Genomic DNA, 21,760 nt, shown 5'->3' with positions numbered 1-21,760 from the left:
CAGTATGGCGATAAATAAAGCTGATTTTTTTTTAATTGAGTGTGTTTAAGCTTCTAATTGGTTTAAATTAATAAACTTTGATTCAGCTAGCTGTCAGCTGATTAAGATGCCCAATTATCCATAGTGTCAGCCAAACGTCCCTCTTAGCCACCCAATAAGTCTAACCCTCAGCTGCAACTGTCATCAGCTACTTGGTATTTTGGAAGATGAGCTACCGCCGCACCCTGTCTCCCCTGCTGTCAGCCACATTTAGCCGCAGACACTCTCATCCACTGCTGCAAATTTGTGTTGCTGAGCCTCGGGCAGAGCAACCCCAAGCAACACTAAGCTGCAGGCATCCTCAGCCACAGCCGTAAATTTATATCCCGCGCCATTACAATTTGATGTTAAACAGTTTTAAGACCTTTTAATATAAAAGTTATAAAATGAAATGTAAGACATGTAAAGTAAAAAAACTATTTTGAGGGAGGGTACCTCCACACTCCCAAGAAAATGTCCACATCTCCACCCCCCGAAAAAAAACCAACATTTCTTTTACTTTAAAAAAAAGGCAAAAAATTAAGAAAGTGAATATAAAACCTAAAACTAAAATCATAGATAATTTTGAACCGCTATACTGTTAACTATATAATTAAACTAAACATTGTTCTGAAACATATTTAACTAACCCAGGTGTGAGCATAAATTTAGTTTAGATAACAGAGTTGCACTAGAGTGATGAAATAAGAAAGATAGATAGATCTTGTCTATGTAGAGAAACTATAATGTTGAATTCATTAAATGATAATAATTTACAACATAGAAATGAGAAAGAAAAATGTATCATAGATTAAATAAATAGTAAATACTCTTTATTTAAGAGAAAAGGATGTATGTTTGTGTGTGTTTGTCTGTAGCAAAAGATCTTGCTTACTGCTGAATCGTTATGGTTTTCATTTTTTGTGAAGCTGCCTTTAGTTGCGGGAATGTTTATTACTTTTTTTAAGGAGAGGGTAAATCAACCCTCCCTAGAGCATTTACCCCTAGAACCCCCCCCCGCCCTCCCCCCCCCCCAAAAAAATATTAAATAAACTGGATTATCTCTTTCCCCTAGAACCATCTAGCCCCTGGCGCTTACAATTATTTTGAATTACAATTAGTTTATCAATAATACAGAGATGGGTTCTCATAAAAAGAATGCCGCGTTTTTTCGACATTGATTGATTGAACGAAGACGATATCGTTATACAGAGTATACAACTTAAGAATTCAAAATTTACAATTATTATTTTAGCAATTTGTATAATGTCTATAACAGCTCTAAAAAGATGCATTAATTAATATGCAGCAAAAATGGATTGAAGATAATTTGTTTTTCTTCTATGAAGTCCGAACCAACAAAAGCGAATTATACAAATGGCTAAAATAATAATTTTAAATTCTTAAGTTGTATACTCTGTATAACGATATCGTCTTCGTTCAACCAATCAATGTCGAAAAAATGTCGAAAAAACGCGGCATTCTTTTTTGAGAACCCATCTCAGTTGCTATAATTATTTGTATCTGAGTCGGAATTTATATAGAGAGCAATGGAGGAAAATATCAGGTCTTACCTTATCACAACTTAAAAAGTAAAAAGGGATGTTATCAATCTAAAAAAAGAGTCTGTTATAAGGGCGTGTTTCACAATGTTTATTCAAAACAGAAAATAATTTAGTTTTATGATCAAATTGGAAATAGGACGCAAGCAATCTTGGTAAAGGCTATTTTTTGTTACATTTTACGTTCCAAGCAACAAAATATCTTTAACTTAACGCTGCAATACTCGAGTATAGTCCCTTTCGTAACATCGCACCTTATGGGGCGATTCTTCGTATTTTCACAGTAGCTTTTCTCCTATTTCTAGCCCCTGCGGGGGGCTCTAACCCTGGCGGGCAATCACTTAACCCTATATAACCTAACCTAACCTAAAATAACCTATAAAAAGCCATTTTAAAAATACGACGAATCGCCCCTTATGTGGCGATATTACGAAAGGGACTATTCCCCAATACTCTCTTGATCAGACCTTCCAGTCAATAGATACTTCCAAGCTGCCTTTGCCTTTAGAGCCATTCCTTCTCCCAGGACCATTTTGCCGACTTCCCTTACCTATATTATTCTATTAGTCAGAAGTTTTAAACCTTGGAGATCTACTGCGGTTATTGGTTTGGTCTATACCAATTAAATCATAGCTTTAAGATTCATCTTCAAGGTTCAGCTTGATGGACGTGTTCGAATTTCGTTAAATCGTTACAGCCGCCATAAGAAGCTACAAATAATCTGGAATAGCTAAGACAGGATGATTTTTGGCTAGATCAAATTGTGCAGTTTTTTACGCATTTTTGTGCTCTGCGAGATCATTGTGCAGATTTAAATTTAGTAATATAAAAATGAAATAAGACGATTAGAGATTTTTTAAAAATAAAAGTTAATAAGTTTAGTGATTTTTTCTATCAAATATCAAAATCCTCTATTCCTCAAAATTTATGGGATAAGACAATGAACAATAAACTGATTTATATCCCTGATGATAAATACAATATTCCCCTCTGTAGACTAAAACTATTGGTTGAAAAGTTTGTGAACTGCTGGTTTGGAACAACCAAACAAAACTCACTAAAAGTATCCAAAGTTTTTGCACCAACGAATATGATAACGTTGTTGTAAAAGTTGGGTACCAGTGTAATTTCCAGTTCAAAATCCTTGGGTTTAAGTCATATTTTCTCTGTTGTGTTTGAAAAACAAAGAAGAATTTTGAACACAGTAATAGTGTCTGACTGATTATGACGTAACAAAAAAAAAATTGCCAATGAGAGGCCACTATAAATTTTACCATTGGTCAATAACGGCCTCTCATTGGCTAATTTTTTTTGTTACGTCATAATCAGTCAGACACTATTACTGTGTTCAGAATTTTTTTTGAGTTTTAAAAGTATAGAGTTTTATATAACAAATCCTTTATGACAAAAAAGGCTTTTTAAATAAATAATAAATTTTAGGTTAAAAATAACCCTTCTTAACTCTTGAGTCTAAGCCTATTGTTTTATTAAATTAAAACTGTTCAAAACATTAATACAAATTATTAAATTATCAAAAAAGAATATATATTTATAAAAATACAAGAGTTTTTTTACATGTAGTTTTGATCAATATAAGAAAGATACATAGAATATAATAATCAGGAATAAATTATTTTTTAATTGGCTCTTTTTTCTTTTTAAATATATTCCAGAAAGTATCTCCCTTGCCAAGCTCTTCAGAATCCTAAATATATAAGAGTGTTAGAACAGTTATTTCTCGAATTGTATTATAAACAGCTTTCCGCAGATATGAAATGATTAAAACCAGTTCTTTTAGCCCTGAGATGCCGAAGGCATTGGCTAAAAAACAGGTTTTAATCATTTGATTGAACATTTTTATAATCGTAAAAAACTGGATGTTTGTGAAGTAATTGTCTTTCAAACTTAAAGTAAACTTAATAAAGTTTTTATGAATACAAAAGTGTTCATGAACTTTTGATTTTTGTTTATTGCATAAGTTTAAAATATCAAAGTGGATAGAAGTTTTATCAAATGACCATAAAGATAAAAGTTTCAATCTAAAACTGAACTGTTTAGCTATTACAGAAATCTTGATCAACAGGTAGATGAAAGGATAAGAATACACTGTAGAGGTAATTAAATTACCAAGTTGAATGCCAAAAAAATTTTATTAACAAAGTTAACCAATAAAGTCAATAATGATAAATTCACTGAGTGAAAAAGTCTTTGATACTTCTTAGTTATTTTTATTGAAATATATTTCGGTGGACATTGCAAAATGATCCTAACAGACAGACAAATGTATGTTTTATTCATTTTACTCAGGGACCTAAAGATATATGACATTGGCCGGATGATACACAAAATTATCCCTTCTGTAGATTACAAATAGTGGTTGAAATGTTTGGACACTCAACTTGATGAATTAACCAGATTTTATACCTGTATGGTATCAGGCAAGGGTGTGCTGGAGGTTTCAGGCAGAAATGTCACCAGTACAGCTGCAACTAAACAACAACAAAATAGTTTTGCTCAAAATTAAATTTCTAAATTAAAAATAAAATTGCTAGAAGATATGCACTTCAATTTCTGATTCTGAAACTTTTTAGTTGTCTATATAGAATATGTTGACATTGTGAGAAATTCTTACATACCCTGATACAATGTTTCTCTCAGCTGGCTAATATAAAGATAACTTCATCCCTCCCTCCTCCCCCTTATGACTTTACCCCATTCCCTCCACTTGATATGGATTAACCAATATCTGAGGACTATATTATCAGCCTAAATTGACGACAAAATTCCCCCAGTCACAATATTCACATATTCTATATCTATTCAAATACGTTAATAAGAGTTAGGAAAGCTAGAACAAGTACAATAGACAGATTGAAATATTGACATATAGACTCATACAGTTCGGTACTAGGATAAACGCAGGAGTGACAAACGACAGAATGGACAAACGTCGGGACGTGGACACTTAACTTAACTTATTTTAAACCATCTAATAGGTTTTTAAATGCTTAACCCCTTCGGGAGGCTTATTTGTATATTCATATCTTAACCTAACCTAACCAGTATAGAAATACTTCTTTAACTTAATATTGAAGACACTCTGGCGTTTGTCACACTAGTGTTTTTCCTGAAACCATATAGTTCTCTACTTACTTAAAGCAATGATTCCAAAAACAGTTGTTGGTATTCTGTCATCATAAACCTTCAGAGAAGCTACAAACGGCGCAACCTAGGCAATCATTTTTATAATAATTGTTATTAAAGTTTATGGAAGATAAACCAATCTTACCATAATCAGTCCAAACTTTTGTTTGAATTATTCTTGAGAGCTTGGATGAAGATTAATATTATTCCACTATTCCTACCCTTGATGTATTTATCTGTATCTTCAGAGTACAATTAACTCTGAACTTACATTATTTTTAATAAATAAAAAGAAATATAGGGGTTTAATATCTTAGGAAGGTTTAAAAAGGTTGGCTGAATTAGAAAGTCTAGCTTATTCCGAAACCTTACAGTAAGTTAAACAACTTTTGCGTATGAAAAAAATCAATTATTTAACCTTTAAAAATAAATATGATCAAATAACTATAATTGCAAAAACCTACCATTGGTCCAACTCTAGCCCATAACGAACTTGATCCAAGGCCAACATTCCTTTAATTGATTTAGATAATACAGAATCACAGGATACCATTATTAGACCAATATAAAACAAGGATGACAACATCCATAAAAGCGAAGAACTGCAATGAAAGGACAAACGGATATTAACATTTGTCTAGTGTCAGAACTGAGTAATCAGAATATAAATGTATAAGAGTCGAAATTGTAAGGAAATTTGTTGAAAAACTGCTTGATACAGGATAATGTTTATGGACATACTTACATTTTTAGGACTTGATTATAGAGTTGCTTCGCTTATAATATTGTACTTTGTTGTCCCAGGAATCAGTATACCAAAAATCAGATCAATCGGATAATTAGATCACATAAAAAATTGTTGTAGAAAAGTAGAAAAATCAACATGTTTAAAATGGACGTACGGACATTCTGGTAATGATTATAGAGTTGCTACGATTTTTAAATCGTACCTAACTACTACAGGAATCACCATGCAAAGTTTGAAATCGATAGGACAATTCTAACATGCCTAAATTAACGAAAAAAGCTATCTGTCTCGGACGGAAGTACAGACGGACCAACCCTAATTATAGAAAATCTTCGCTTTTAACAAGGGTAACAATTGATTCAGCATAAATATTGGTCATTGCAGTGTTTAAATATTATCATGTTGATAATATACCAGCCACAGCCATAAACCATTGAAATATTGCCAAAATGATGTCAGTTTTGAAATTGTAGATATGTATCAATTAAACGACTCTTCACCAAAAATAACGCGAAAAAATAGGTTATGTTTTTTTAGGTTCTACAACAGATCTACAGTATAGATGTATATACAGACAACTACCTCACTTCCTTTTGCAAAGACCTCTTTCGTCTGCTTCTAAATTATTTTCTGCTACTTGGCTGTGTTTTATAAGCGACACCAATGGTTGATTTTCAATGACTCAATAGAAAGGTTGCACAAGGTGGTTGCGATAGGAAGATACAGTTTTTAACCCTTTCTCCCTCTAGTGTTTTACTATAATGGTTGCACTTATTTTCTGACCTAAGGAAAAAACTGAGAACCAGACTATAAATTCCATGCTGATATAATTGATTGCCCCACAGGAAGGGACATTAGAAGGACAAAGGAACAAATGTTAAAAGCAAGAAGTAGCCTCCAAAGACGTCCAGGGGGGGGGAAAGGTGTGATTCCCCCCCCCCCCCCTAAATAAAAAAAATACCTCTATGATATAAGGATTACCCCCCCCCCCCCAAATGAAAAAGCTTGGACGCCCCTGATAGCCTCAAGTCAAATGAAATTTAGGTATTATCTAGAAGAATTCCTGACAACTGTTGGAAAAATTTCAGAACTGTAGATGTAGCACACTGCTAGGGTTCCAATTGAAAATACTCGTCCTGTAATCAGAAATTAAGTAGCAAAACCTCTCTATAATTTTGTCAGTTAGTATTAACGTGTTTGTTGCTAGACATATATTAGTGGAATTAAAAAAGGTGTATATATCTGTTGACTTTAGCAAGGCATTTGTTCTTTCACAGTTTTACAAAAATAATATAATATAAAAAATAATAATATAATACAAAAATAATATAATAATAAAGCTAATATAAAGTTACCTTTTCGTCCATGTTATATACTTATTGAAAAGTTCCAATACTATTTAGATGCCCGTATAAGCATTTTATCAACAGGCAGATCAAGATAGCTGTTCAGTGGCGTGCACAGCGAATCACCAGGGGGGTAGGAAACCATAAGGAGGTAAAACAGGGGAAGGCAGGCCTTCACAATTTTAAATTTAAGGAGAACAATACACCCACCTACCTCATGCCACTGTTCCTTAGATCTTACAACAAAAGTTAGAATTGTTCTACCTGCCAAATTAAGAACCACAATGGGCCATTCATAAGGAAATGTATTGAGAGGAACAAACATGGTCATCATTAAACTAAAAATAAATAGGTTAAAATAAAAAATTGTGTAAACATTGTATGTTGGAATTGTATGGCCATAGACGTCCAAGAGTCAATGAAATAAAAAGTTTGGACGTTGCTATAAATTGCATCATGAATTAAATTTCTATTTTTAGACAATTCCATGCTAAGCTGATATTGTTTGCAGTCACAGCCAATCTAAGGGACATAGAAACCCAATGCTGATAAACAAAATTACCCTTCATGATGATTGACATTATTGGTTGAAAAGTTTGTGCATTTTTACTTTGAAACTAACAGACTAACTAAGTTCAATAATAGTACCCAACTTTTTTAAGCCAACGAATGAGATAATGGGTTATAAAATGGGTTTTCCTCTCTCCCTGGCCAAGCTGGATCTAGAATTTGATGCTGCCAGAACCATATTAAAACTTACCAAACTCCACCAAGAGTGTAGAAAATCATCAGGGTTATCCTTCTTCCAGTTTTTAATAACATCAGAATAACTATGGTGATTCCGGGAAACTCAAGAGCCTAAAATAGTAAAGACATTTCTCTCTCTAAAGTTTTTGATAACATCAGAAAAACAATGGTAATTCCTTGGAATTCTAAAGCTTATAATTATTTGAAGTATTTCCTTTCTAGTTTTCTATAACATCGGTACTATATGATCCTTCTGAAGGTTCACACACGGAAACCTTCTTACGACTTTTACTTCCTCTAAATGACACAGTTTGAACTACTTCTGGCTGACACAATAAAAACTGTCCCGAATTTGTATTAATTTTGAGGAACACGACTCCAGTTACGTCATATTTTTCTTTCCCGAAAAAGAGAGGGGAGATAGAAAAAAAAGGGAAGGGGGGAAGAAAAAAGAGATGGGAGAAAAGGGGGTTTTCCCCATCTCTTTTGAAGAGATTTTCTTCCCCTCTTCCCTTTTTCGGGAAAGTAAAATATGACGTCACTGGAGTCGTGTTCCTCAAAATTAATACAAATTCGGGACAGTTTTTATTGTGTCCTTCTGGCTCCCTGGTGTTCCTCGTTAGGGTGCCTTCCAGTGATTATAGGTAACTCTACATAAAAGTATTAAAGTTTTTATTAATAACTATGGCGATTATAGGGCGACTCTTGTCTGTCTTGGTTTGAAAACCACCACAACAACTATGGTGATATATCATTGATAATTCATTGACATAACAAACCAACTCATATACAATTAATTTTTTTCCCCCATTATAAAATGTTTACAAATTAAAGGTTTCTATAATTGTCAACAGACTTTGAATTAATTCAAAAAATATAAAAGAAATTATAGATCCTAGTATAACAATGGCTATACCTTTCCAACAGCAGAATATACAAATATAGAGGCTCCTAGGTCATTGGAATTCAGGGTGAGGCCATAATAGACAAGGGCAGTACTAAACCAAAGGTAGTAACAAATAAGGGTCTTCAGTCGCAAATGAGGATATCTATAAATAAAACAAGAATTATTGTGTATAATAGTTTTAAAAAACTAAATTTAGTGAAATGATTGGTTCAATTCTTGGGTCAAACTAAGTTAAAGATTTTGAAATGGTTCAAATTCCAGTAATGTTTTCAGCTAATTTAGACAATTATGAGTTTTAAAATATTATAATCCTATAAAATAATATATGGTTTATGTCTAAAGCTAAAGATCTGAATTGGTTGTGATTTTCAGGGAAGCTTTACAATTTTTTTGGTTGGTTTTCTAACCAACTCCTCAACCCCTAGAAACTAGGGTCACTGCAACTAGTTTTATTACAAAAGCTGAAAAGAATGAAAACCTGAAATGTCAAATATAAAATTTACAATTGTAGATAAATGATAATATATACAATTAAATTGGGCTATTTTGTTTGCAATTGAAGCTGAAAAAACTACCTGAATAATTGTAGAAATCCCAGGTAACCAGTGCCCTCCTGGCTTCTGCCTGTTTGTGCCGGGGCAATCAACTCAAAATTTTTATCCAGCTCTCGTCCATTCTCTCTACATAAATGTCGTCTTTTAAAGAACATGATTTTTTTAACATTACATAAATTAGTGTATTTGTTTTGCTTCTTATATATTCAATTTTCTACATAATGTTGCAATAATGAGGAGCAATAACTAGCTTTGCAATATAGAGTTATTTCAATTGATATTGTCGTCAATTTAGGTTGCTAACATGGAACTCAATTATTGGTAAGCGAGATTCATTATATTACAGATCATGAAAATTTTATGTAACATCCAAGTAATAATATATCCATTGTTCTTTGAGAGATTTTAAGTAACATACCTGGCAATTTCCCTACACAAATCTTCAGCCTCCTTCTTTTTTCCATTTGCCAACAACCATCTGAAAATAAAGTGTATAGAAGAAATGGGATGTTTGTCTGTCTGTACCTAAAGATCTTGATAATTAATAAGAAATTTTGTGCTCCTGAAATATTGTTTGGTTATTTTTGCTATGTGGAAAGTAGGGAGGACCCTTCCAAACCCCCCCCCCCCCTTCAAAAATAGTTAACAAGTCTCATTGATATATTTTTATAGAAAGTGGTTAAGTACACAAAAAAAAACATCCAAAATTTAACAGTGGGTCTTTATCGGGCTATTATCTACTACAGCTGAAAAAGTGTTGATTACTGCTGCTAAATTTTGAATAATTTGCTTAGTGAGCATTAATATTAATTACCTGGCAGATTCAGGAAAGTAGAAATATGCACCAACCAACAGAATACAAGGTACTGAGAAAATTAACTGAAAATAAAAAATATTACTTATTCCAATGCAAGTTTTATTTATTCGCCTGTCTGGTAGCTTTCAAATAAAAACCTCGCCAATTGGCTGCTACAGATTACTCAAGCACGGCTTAGAGAAAACTGCTCCAGCTCCTGAGCAAAAAGCAGTCACTTTCAGAGGGGAAGTTTACAAAAATCCACCGTCACTGGCCAAAATTTTTGGGTGCCAGTGTAATTTCAGTCTAATCCCCCCCCCCCCCCTCCCTTCAACCTACAGAGAAATTTTTACATATATATGTGTATTTTCAGTGATGGAGCAGACATTTGGCTATTTATTACACTGGTCCCTAGAGTTTCCTTATTTTAGTTTTGGGACATTTATTGAATTCTGTTAAGTTGCTTTTTAAAGTTGAGTGTCCAAACGTTTCAATCACTAATCAAAATTTACAGAAGGGATAATTTTGTGTATTGTAATTGGGGATGTAAATAAATTTATCGGCCATTGTCTTATCCCTGTATATCCCTAGTGTATTATACCTGCAAGTGCCTCCAGTTAGGTCTTAAGTAGCAGATGAGACAGGTCATAAGTCCCCAGAATCCAAAGCAGTAATGTGGACAAGCTCCCAGAATTGTCTTGTATTTGCCTAAACAGAAACAAAATAACATGCCCAATAGTCAGAGGAATCTACATTAGAAAATTCAGACCTCAATCTTTCATGGCCTCTGAGAATGTTCATTTTTCGTCAACTTACACGGACGGACAGACAGTATTGTCCTTAGTATAGAGTAAAATTATATTATGAATTTTAAATAACCATTGACTCACATCTAATTTAATAAACCTCTAGAGTCTATGGGTGCAGCCGGTATTTACAATGTGAGATTAATAGACAATACCTGCAATATGTTCCATCATCCAGCAGTACATAACAGTTCCATATCCAATACTGGCAAATCCACAGATCCAAACGGCTAGATGATATGATCACAATTAGGAAATTTCATATAGATGAATAAAAAGTTGCAAATATACCAATAAAACAGATACTACTACACAATTAACTTACAGTTCAGAGATAGGATCTCCCCCCCCCCCCCGAAGTCTTGTTTGAAAAAGTCTGAGTTTGTTTTGGAGATGAAAATTGTTGAAAATTTCAGCATTATGTCCTAACTGTCTAACAATTTTAAATAGTAGTTATGCAATCAAACGGTTGATAATTAGGGATAAAGGGATAGGACAATATGCCCACTGATTATGACCCCATAAGGAATATATTATTGGTGGAAAAATTGTACACCAATCTTACTTATAAGTTTACTAGAGTTGGCTCAATATAACTATATCGCTATTGGCTAGTTTTCTATAAGTACATATCTATTTATCTATTTCTCAATAAATCAAATTTCCTCCCCCGCCATTACTATTTAAAAGAAAGAAGTAAATATTTATTAATTTAAATGATTTTAAAAAGATTTTTCAATTATATTTTTTTCACATTACCATCACCAAAGGGTTAATATGATTAAAATTTTAGTTTTAATATTTTAACACAAAGGAAGTGTCGCCACAGTCGAATTATTTTAAAATACAGTTTTCTTAGATTTACTCTATTATGAACATATATTTTTTATTTATGAAATAAGGATTAAATACTTCAATGTAATTCAAATATCTACATGAAGTGAAAAACCTAATTCATTCTATAAACAAATAGGATAAAGGTCTTATCGCTTTGGTCAATGAGAGTTTAATGAGGATTATTGGAGCACTATGAGTTTTAAACACTTTACCATTGGAAGACTCGAGCTCATTTATAGACGTTTATTTCCTATAAAGATCTGTCATGGATCTTGATGCAATAAAGCAGGCTGTTTTGTAAATGTTAAAAATTGGAAGATTTCATTAAATAAAAGTAATCGCAAATATACTTAGTAAATAAGCTTTTGAATGATTGAAAAAGTTTGCTTAGGGGGGAAATATAATTTTCCAATATACCCAAATGAGAAATAACAGATGAAGGACTTACTTATGAGAAAAACAAAATAGTTTGGAGAGAAACTGGAAATGGTTCCCGCCACAACTGTCAACAACAACAGTCCCAACATCGTTTGTCGCCTTCCAAATCTAAAACAGAGCACAGTGCGTATGAAGGTGCTTTGACTTTAGTATCAGAACCTAAATAGGGGCATAGTGCATTTCATTACCCTAGGTTAGGTAACTTCATTTCACTTTTAAATAAAATCTAAAATGAAGCCGTTTTTGAGAAAATTAGATTTGAAAAATTCAAGTTAAATTTTATCCACTAGGAGTTACCGCATAATCATGACAAGAAAAGCAAAGATTATTTATTTAAAATTTTGAACAATTTTGCTTTTATAAAGTTTGTCATAAAACCTCTCTATATAAGATTTATTTAAGGCTAAATTTCCGTGACCTTAGCAAAGCAACTGATAAAAATTGCCATGAATCAATTAACTCACTTAAGGAGTGATATTATGAAGAACTTTATAAAAGCAAATTTTCAAAGATTTAGAGCTTAAAAATACTTTATTTGAAATAAGTTGCTTCCTTAACAATAAGGGTTCGATCATTAAAATATATTTTCTTTTGTTTGTTATAATAACTAATTGATATTGATATATTTCATGCCCAATTTCAATAAAGTTATACAAAAACCTGTTGATTTCTTGGTTCCTGGTTCTGGAAGCATTTGGGCAATAAGATCTCAGACTTTGAATAAGTCAAACACGACCTGTACCCATATGTTCGTGACAAAGTTCCTTATTATTAAACACAATGGAGCTAGTTCTAATTCAAATGTTGTCTAACCTGTCACTGATAAGCCCTGATGAAAAAACACCACACATGAGTCCAAAAAATGTCATCTGTTGGGTAAACTTCTTGTAGCCTTCCCTCTAGAGATAAAGTTACAATTATTAGATAACCAATACAAATATATTATCAGCTTAGAATAGGAAGAACTGTAATAGAATATAAGTAAACTTATTACCCTTGGGCAAATTTACAGTTATTTATAGAATTGGATTGTAGACATCTTTCTGCCGAAATTGAAATGAAAAATTATAATGATTTTTTCTTTATTGCTCAGAACAGGTTCTAATCCATCGGATATTACTTGGATTTGAAGACACACTAGGAAAACTTTTAACCCAGGTGGCTTGTTAGTTATGGTGCATAAAACTCCAGCTTATAATAATAGGTCTTTAAATATCTTCTAGTGGACAAACACAAGACCGCTGAAAAGTTAAAAACTGATGGTTACATACAGGCAGACACACAGATAAACAGACATGCGAATAGAGAGAAGATAAGCTTCAAATAACTCGTTCTGCGTGTTAAAAATTCGTTTTGTGTACTTGCGAAAAGCAATTAACAGATTTTTTTTACAAATAAAACAAGTTTGATATTATCCCATTAAATCAATCACAATAACTTGTAAAAATAATGTGTTGAAAAACATTAAAATGTAATACTTAACACATAATTTTTTTAAATTTTGATTAATTGTTTAGTGATTTTTAATTGCAAAATTTGTGTTTACACGGCTTAGATTTCCTAATTTATACTGGGTAACATTAGTAAAGAAAAGTGGGAATGCCTTGTCCCAAAACAGGCGCAACTCAGAACCAGTCACAGTTAGGACTTCCGGGCAAGGATTGTGCAATCAATGGGTTGTTTGTGACAATAGTTGGGATATTAGTGCCTCAGTACCCATAAGCTATGGAGGCCTTTCCTTACGGTGTTATTAACCATTCCAAGAGTTTTTTACTATCCTTATACTAAAGTAACAGGATGTTTGTCTGTTTGTTTGTATGTGTGTCTGTACCGAAGGATCTCGCAAACCGCTGAACCGATCGGGTTCTCCTTAACAGGGTAGATTCTCATATGTCCTAGGAAGGTTTTTAACTATTTTGGGGGAGGGTATCACCACCCTCCCAAGAGAAATCACAAAAAAATCTAAATTGTTTTTACGTTCTCGATTTTAGAAAGAGAGTTCAACGCCAACATAAACGTCAAACGCAAATATTTTAAATATAAAAAAAACATTTAAAGTGCCACTAGAGGCCTCTAGGGGCGTAGCCGCTAGTGGTATATAACATTAGTGGCACATAAGCCATATAGTAATAATTGAAAGTGTTCTCTCAAAAAAAAGTTCTTCATAAAAAAACATTCAAACATGAAAGACAAACAATTGTAAAAAAAATCCTTGCATTTTTATATACACTTTATATATCTTGAAGAAATTCATAATTGTATGTTCGCTATTTGAACATAACAAGAATGACAACATATATAATAAGCGCAGGACAAACAAATAGATTGACAGAGAGACAAAGTTATTCAAGCAAAGGTTCTGTGGTCTTAAACGAGATAGGAAGAAAGAGATAGAAGAACATAAGAATAGAAGATACTAAGAATGAAATCTGCATCGAAAATATTTTTGTTTCTTTTTTTGCAAGTTGAATTCTGAATGCTCTTTGGACAATGGTAACATTGCAGAAAAATAGCAATCTATCTTCAATATCAGAAGAAGAAACTAAAAATATGTTGAAATATTTATAAAGCTACTACTATGAAAACAAAATCTGTGACGGACGGATGAATGGGCTGACGGACTGACTGACTGAAGGTAAGAAAATATGAAATATAGAGTAGTTTTGCTACTAAACATGTTATCATAAGAACTGGTGGCTGTGTATTACTATCCTATAATATAAAGTAATAAGCTTAATTTGTCTGTGGCGAAAGATCTCGCTAACCACTTAATTATCCTATAATATAAAGTAATAAGCTTTATTTGTCTGTAGCGAAGGATCTCGCTAACCGCTTAACCGATATGGTTCTTCTTTACAGTGAATCCTCTTATAGGCTCTGAGATGGTTTTATGCTATTTATTTTTTAAAAGATAAGTCTGGGTATGTTTTTATGCTATTTTTTTACCCTTCGAATATGTAGAGCCCCTAGATGCTAGGGGCGCAGCCGCTAGTTATATCATAAAGCCCTATGTTTGTTGCATAAGATATCTAACCCAGCATTTACCTGACAAACTAGGTCAAAGTCCATGATGATTGTTTTCTCCCAGAAACTAGTGTCATACTCAAATTCTATAAAAATATAGTATATGAAAGATTTATTTTAGTCTTAAACTTTTAATAGTCTTTTTAAAGCGAAGATTTTCTATTTTTAAGGTCTTTCCGTACGTACGTAACGGTTAGCTTTTAACAATAATTTCAGCATGTTATAGTTGTCATAACGACTTCAAACTTCTTGTAGATCCAAGATTCTTGTAGCAACTCTATAATCGTTACATAAAAGTCCATATGCTCATTTTTAACTTATTTTGACAATATTTTTGTGTGTGATATATTTATCCTATACATCTGATTCTTTTTAATTAATTCCTATAACAACAAGGTACGTTTTTTTAAGCAAAGTATCTCCATAATCAAGTCCTAAAAATGTATGTCGTTGAACACTATCCTATATTTAAGTAATTTTTTATCTCATTTATATACAATTTTGTTTAGACTTAAAAATTATTATTATTCTAATTAAGTTCTGACACTCAGTAAGCTTTATATTCGTTTTTCATATCGTCTAATTTTAGAGCCTTTTATGGACGTTGTCATCCTTGTTCAATTTTTATGTGAGCAGGGCTCAGCAGCTAATTAGCTGTAACTTTCGGTCTGCCGGTCATGCAACAGAGGCATTCCTATATAAATATTTTTCTGAAGGTTTAGTAATTTTCTATCATGACCAATCATATAAGGATTATTGTTTAAATGTTTAAATAAACTGTGTTGATCACTCTAGTCTATGGTATATTTTATGTAATTGGAAAATCTTTCTGGTTAGTTTATAATACCTGTACACGGCTCATAATCCATTTCTGGTCCAGAATCCTAAATAATATAAATTACAGTGCTTTCCCTCAAAGTGCCTGTTGAGCAAAGAAAACCCACTACAAAAAAAGGGGGGGGGTAGATTTATCATATGTCCAACAACGGGAGCGGGGTTTAACAGTTTTCAATACAACCTAACCTAACAAACAAACAAAATTAAAAACGTCCCTTTTTGTGGTTTTAGTGCTTCACGGGTAATTTAAGCAAATACACCGAAATGATATATATATTTATCATATTTATTTATTTTAGAATACAAAAACATCTTGTTATGATTGTCAATGATTTGTTGCGTAATTATAAATTTTACACAAAAAAAACTAAGTTAAAGAATACAAAGAAAAATCTCACATTTTTGCTGATTAAATGCTTAAAATTAAAATAAAATATTTTGTACAGAAATAATACAAAATAACTTTTATTTGGATTTTTTTAGAAAGAAATTGGTTCAACCGTAAATATCCATTTTTTTCTTTTGGCTAATGCAGGGGGGCAGGGAAGTTGGGATCAACTCAGTTTTGTAACAACGTTTTATCATTTGTTGGCTTAACATCTTTGGAGACTTTCATTAGATTTTTATCGGTTGGATCATAAAGTTGAGTGTCCAAACGTTTAAACCACTAATTCTAACCTACAGAAAGTTTATTTTTGTGTATCATCAATGGGGATTACATCAATCTATTGGCCTTTGTCTTATCCATTTAGATTTTATAAAAGAACTTACTGGATGTTTGAACCAGCATGCATCATATGTGGTTACATTATCTTCTACAGATTTTACTTGATGTGTTAATTTCTTCCATTCCTCAACTGAGACATGACTCCAGGCGTCGGGTCTATAAAAATATTTATGCTTTTATTATATCAAAATAAACATGAGATTGTATATTACAAAAATATATTGTATTTAAGATTAAGGTGACTAAGGTTGCTTGCTTCTCAAGGTGCCTATCGAGCACTACCCCGCCCCCCAGTAAGTTCTTTTTGAATAGTACAAAATAAATGGATTTGTTTGTTTTCTTATTCCTAACCCCTGCAAGGGACCATAACCCTAATGGGCTACCCAGTACCCAAAATAACCTAACCTTACCAGACTTTAGGTAAGAAGAAACAAACGAAAAACATCCTACTCTTCCCTTTTTTCAATATCTTTCAAAAAAGTGCTAGTAACTTTGAGGGAAATCACCAGATATATATTTGTTTTGAATTTGCAAATATGAGGTCTCCAAATGATATCTTGTTACCTCTTACAATTATAATCAGTTGGGGCTGTGTAATAAATCATATTCAGTAGGTGGAATGAAGCAGGTAACCTAAAATACAAAATAAAAAATAAAAAATAATGAGGTTTTAGTCTTTAAATTTTTTTTCATGTATAGCTTTGAAGCCAATTAATATCTGCTGGATTAGAACCAGTTTTTAGACATACTGAAAAATCATGTATAGCATCGTATTCAGGGTGACATAAATTGGTTTTAATCTTATAATTTTTAATTTTTATATCTGCAGAAAACTGTCTCTTTTACAATGCAATAAATAACTATCATTGATTTGAAAAACTATATACCATTATCTATAGTAGAAAGATTTTATTATAGAAGAAGCTGTAAAGAAAGTGAGCATAGCTTGAAAAAACATAAAAAGAATTAAGAAATTAATGTATTATGAGAATCTTAACAGAAAAAGTCAGCCATTTACCTTAAATAGCAGCCAAGAAAATTATATATTCCTTTCAGCTGACATAAGTATTGATCAACAGTCAGGCAGACTCACTGACAGACACACAAAGAGATGTACAAATGGTCATAGAGCTGATAAAAAGACAAACATTCTTTTAGATTTATAGGATATCTTTATTAATATATAGAAAATTATGCTTACCATATAATTAGAATAATAACTGCACATCTTCGAAACTGCCATGTTCCCCATTCTAAAAAAAAACATGATGAATATTTTACATTTATGTTGAAAATACATTTCAGTTTATTCTTTCTACTATTAACTATCAAAGTATTATATTTGTTCTTACCTCCAATGGCATTTATAATCTGTTGTTTTTCATCTATATTTACAAGGCATTCCCCCTTCTCCAAGTTACCATTACTGTGTATTATTGAACTAAAATGGTTCAATCATCTATTCTTTAATTTTCAACAATTATTTATATTCAACAAATAAAGTTTGAACTTGCCTAACAAGTAAGAAATCAATGAACTTTATAATAAACGTATTGATTTCTATGAGCAAATTAGGTGACAAGATTAGCAATTGTACTTTTCCTTAAATGTGCAAATATAGAACAATGTATGTACATTAAATATACATGCATATTCTGAATGATCCAATCAATAGGAAATTTCTGCTAATTGTGTATTGTAACATAACAGTACATACATCTTAGTTTCACATAGATTTAAAAATGTTTGTTTAAGCAGATCAAATAATAACTAGATTTAGGCTTTTTTAAAAGTTATTATTAAAAAATCTGTATTAGCTGATCAATTATTACAATTATTTCAAACTTCATTAATATGAAAATAAACATAATTTAAAAATTCTTAGTAATAAAACGTTTAATCACATTTGACATTGAATTAAACTTTATCTCTAAATTGATCTTGTACAAACAAGGGTGCTTGAATCAATTGAAACGTACTATCATGATTTAAATAAAATTAGTTTGATAGAAATACAAAGACCTTAAAAATCAAAACAGACATATTCAAATTTTTTTTTAAACAACCAATGGTAAATTTAAACAATAAAATTAGCAACTTATTCTTATCCCATGTACAAATCAAATCATTTATTAAACCAAAGATCCATACTACCACTGATCTTGGACAGAATTGCTTGTTGGTTTATTTATTCAAGAAATAGTTATATGCGAAAGTTTCAATCTGTATAACAAGTTAAAAAGCCAATTATAACTTATACTTGGAAATCTACTGTTCCGCTTCCTTTTCAACTTTCAAATTTAAAAGGCTTTAACCCACTAGCAACACTAACATATCCTTTATAAGAATTAAATTTTTCAAAAGTTTTTTTATGAAGTTAAATTGCAGAGAGAAAAAATCATATTGGGTGTCCTAACTGTGCAGCTTTAAAACACGACACCATGGAAACTGTCCCGATTTTGTATAACTTTTGCGGAACATGTTCCAGTTACGTCATATTTTTCTTTCCCCAAAAAGGAAGGGGGAAAGAAAAAAAGGGAAGGGGGGAAGAAAAAAGAGATGGGAGAAAAGGGGGTTTTCCCCATCTCTTTTGAAGAGATTTTCTTCCCCCCTTCCCTTTTTCGGGAAAGAAAAATATGACGTAACTGGAACATGTTATACAAAATCGGGACAGTTTCCATGGTGTCTTAAAACACAAGAAAAGCGTTTCATATGTCATAAATGATATTTTATGTTTTATATCAACATAAAGCAATAATCGCGCAATAAATTATTTATTTTTTATAATTGTTATCTAGATTATACTAGATTAGGTGTACTTCAATTTTTTTATAATGTGTTACATATGATTTTTAAGATTTAAGTCAACTTGTTTAATATCTTATTAAGAAGTAATTTAATTTTAAGTTCTTTGAATGAAAAGTAAAATGTCTTGAAAACCAGGCATGTAGAGGTATAAGGCAATAGACAATAAATTGTTCCTCATCCCAAATAATGATCAACAAGATTACCCGTTCCACTACTAATTAGGAACCATCAAATCAAAATTTAATAAATGTATCCAAACTTTTTCATGGCTGAAAAACTTTGGGTTAAAGTGTAATTTACACTCATATGTCCCCTCACTCCCTGTAAAAAATTAGGTTTTAATTAGTTAAGAATAGAGTTCCTAAAATCTCGTGCTTCGAGCTCTTTTTCTGCCCTAAGAATAAAAAATAATTTTAGATATTTATTTTTGGTATTTTCTCACAAAGTGCTTGCTGAGCATTAATTCCCCCCCCCCCCTCCTTATTATTCAAATTTAAAAATTGGGAGGGGGTGTCCTTTGCTCAACCAATGCTGAACATCCCAGTACCCAATATAACCTAACCTGACTTAAAGTAATAAACAAACAAAAGAAAAACTACCCACCCCCTTATGTATGAATGTATAAAAGTCAAAGCAAAATTGTAAGTAAATTTTTATTCCCTGGCTATCCTTGGAAACATTATGGGATTTAGACCATTGTCATCATTAATAAGATTAGGATAAAGAAATAAAGCTCAAGTTTTTGAAAAACATAAAAATTCATAAGCCGAAAAAAATTTGAACTCTATAAATCTAGGGAAAAAATAAATTTTCCTTCCATTTCGTATCCCTTAGTCCTGAATAAAGACAAAGCTATACCTTGGTACCATTTGTAGTCTGCTCTTGTAATCAAACTTTATCTAATATTCTGAAATAAACCAGGATAAGACAAGTAAGTTCATTGGTTATAAACATGTTACCCCTTCTTTAGATTGAAACTGTTGGTTTAAAGTATGGTCTTTCAACTTTATGAACCAACTAATCAAAATCGATAAAAGTACCCAATGTTTTTAGCCAACGAATAAGAAACTTTAATTGATTATAAAACTTTGGGTAATAGTGTAATTAAGAGTTCTATAGCCCCTTCATCCCTGATTATAAATACACAAATAACAATTTTTATGTTTGTTTTTCTCTCTAATTTAGAGTCGTTTTTCTGTCTGTGTGTCTGAACATATACTTTGGGCGAGGGTTCATCCGCACTCCCAAGATAAATCACCTCAAGAATTTTCAGTGCTATTTTTAAGCTCTTTGATAGTGAGAAAGGAGAAGGACGAGGTCTCCATATTATTTTATTTTTAAACTCACATCAAATACGGGGAGGGAGGGGGGGGGGACACCTCTAATACCCATCATGCGATGAAGCCCCTATAGAAGAATCCTTATAATAAAGTAACAGGATCTGTGTGTGTGTACCGAAGGATCTTGCTAACCGCTGAACCGATATGGTTCTCCTTTACAGGTTAGCTTTTCATAGGTGAAGGTTTATAACTCTTCTGGGGGAGGGTATCACCCACCCTCTCAAGAGAAATCGTCCATGTTAAAAAATCCCCCCCCCCCCCACCAATAAAAAAACAAATTGGGTATCGAACTCAACTCCCCCCTCCCCAAGTGCTTCTAGAGCCCTCTAGGGGCATAGAAATAAGATGTCTTTACAAAGTGACTATTTATTTAAATTATTAAAATTTTTCCTCCTAAACGTTTACATAAACTAATACTTTAATCACCAATCAATTAATCAAATGTTGTCTTATTATGATTTGTATAATAACTAAAAATTGATATAACATCAAGATATGTCAAAATCTTTAAAAACCCAAAGACAAATTTTATGGAGTTTAACTCTCAAATTTTTTTTAAATATTCTCATTTAACCCATTAGTGCCGAGCGCCACTTTTATGGGCCGATCGAGCTAAAAATCTCAGGGAAGCTTTATAATGGTAAAAACGGAATGCCAATTTTTTTGTTTTGCTCTAGTGGCGTGCACAGGAAAGTTGCAAAAAAAAACAGTTCGGCCTGGCCATAAATACCAACCAGGCATTATTACCCGTTTTGGGTGGTTTCTGCCGGCATTAAAACCCGGTTATTTTGACCAAAAATCGAAAAATGTAATTTTTGAACGCCAAAAGTGAGATGAACACTTTTTAGAACTTTGATACGATCCGTAATTGAAAACTACACAACCTCATGTAATCTATAGAGCTACAAGTAATATACGAAGCAATTTATTTCAAATTTAGTGTTTTGGCTATAGGTGCTGCCGTTTTTGGGTAAAAAAACCCTGTTTTGTTGTTGTTGTCAAAAAAGATCTATTAGTAAAACTGGGTAATAAAAATTTCAGACTCCTGACTCCTGTGCCGAACCAGGCTTATATAGAGCGTAAAAAAACGATAAAAACATTATATAAAAAATAATAATTTG

General features: G+C 32.1%; 1 protein-coding gene across 1 annotated transcript; it reads right to left on the bottom strand.

The window, feature by feature from the left end:
* Window positions 1–3,108: 3,108 nt before the first annotated feature.
* LOC145305778 (organic cation transporter protein-like) lies at window positions 3,109–20,218 on the bottom strand. The gene is made up of 23 exons (XM_080147578.1): window positions 20,158–20,218; window positions 19,668–19,693; window positions 17,844–17,939; window positions 17,693–17,744; window positions 17,056–17,124; window positions 16,536–16,647; window positions 15,775–15,811; window positions 14,949–15,013; window positions 12,717–12,802; window positions 11,914–12,011; window positions 10,784–10,858; window positions 10,424–10,530; window positions 9,841–9,905; window positions 9,445–9,504; window positions 9,048–9,152; window positions 8,482–8,614; window positions 7,579–7,676; window positions 7,083–7,156; window positions 6,538–6,608; window positions 5,189–5,239; window positions 4,734–4,809; window positions 4,005–4,069; window positions 3,109–3,285 (listed from the first exon to the last, which is right to left on the bottom strand). Exons 1-23 carry the CDS (start codon window positions 20,166–20,168, stop codon window positions 3,211–3,213), a joined length of 1,707 nt encoding a protein of 568 aa, XP_080003704.1. The 5' UTR covers window positions 20,169–20,218; the 3' UTR covers window positions 3,109–3,210.
* Window positions 20,219–21,760: the final 1,542 nt, after the last annotated feature.

This window comes from Acartia tonsa, chromosome 14 (genome assembly GCF_053477335.1).
Source record: "Acartia tonsa isolate MP-2025a chromosome 14, ASM5347733v1, whole genome shotgun sequence".
NCBI lineage: Eukaryota > Metazoa > Arthropoda > Copepoda > Calanoida > Acartiidae > Acartia > Acartia tonsa.
This window is presented reverse-complemented; position numbering and strand designations above follow the sequence as displayed.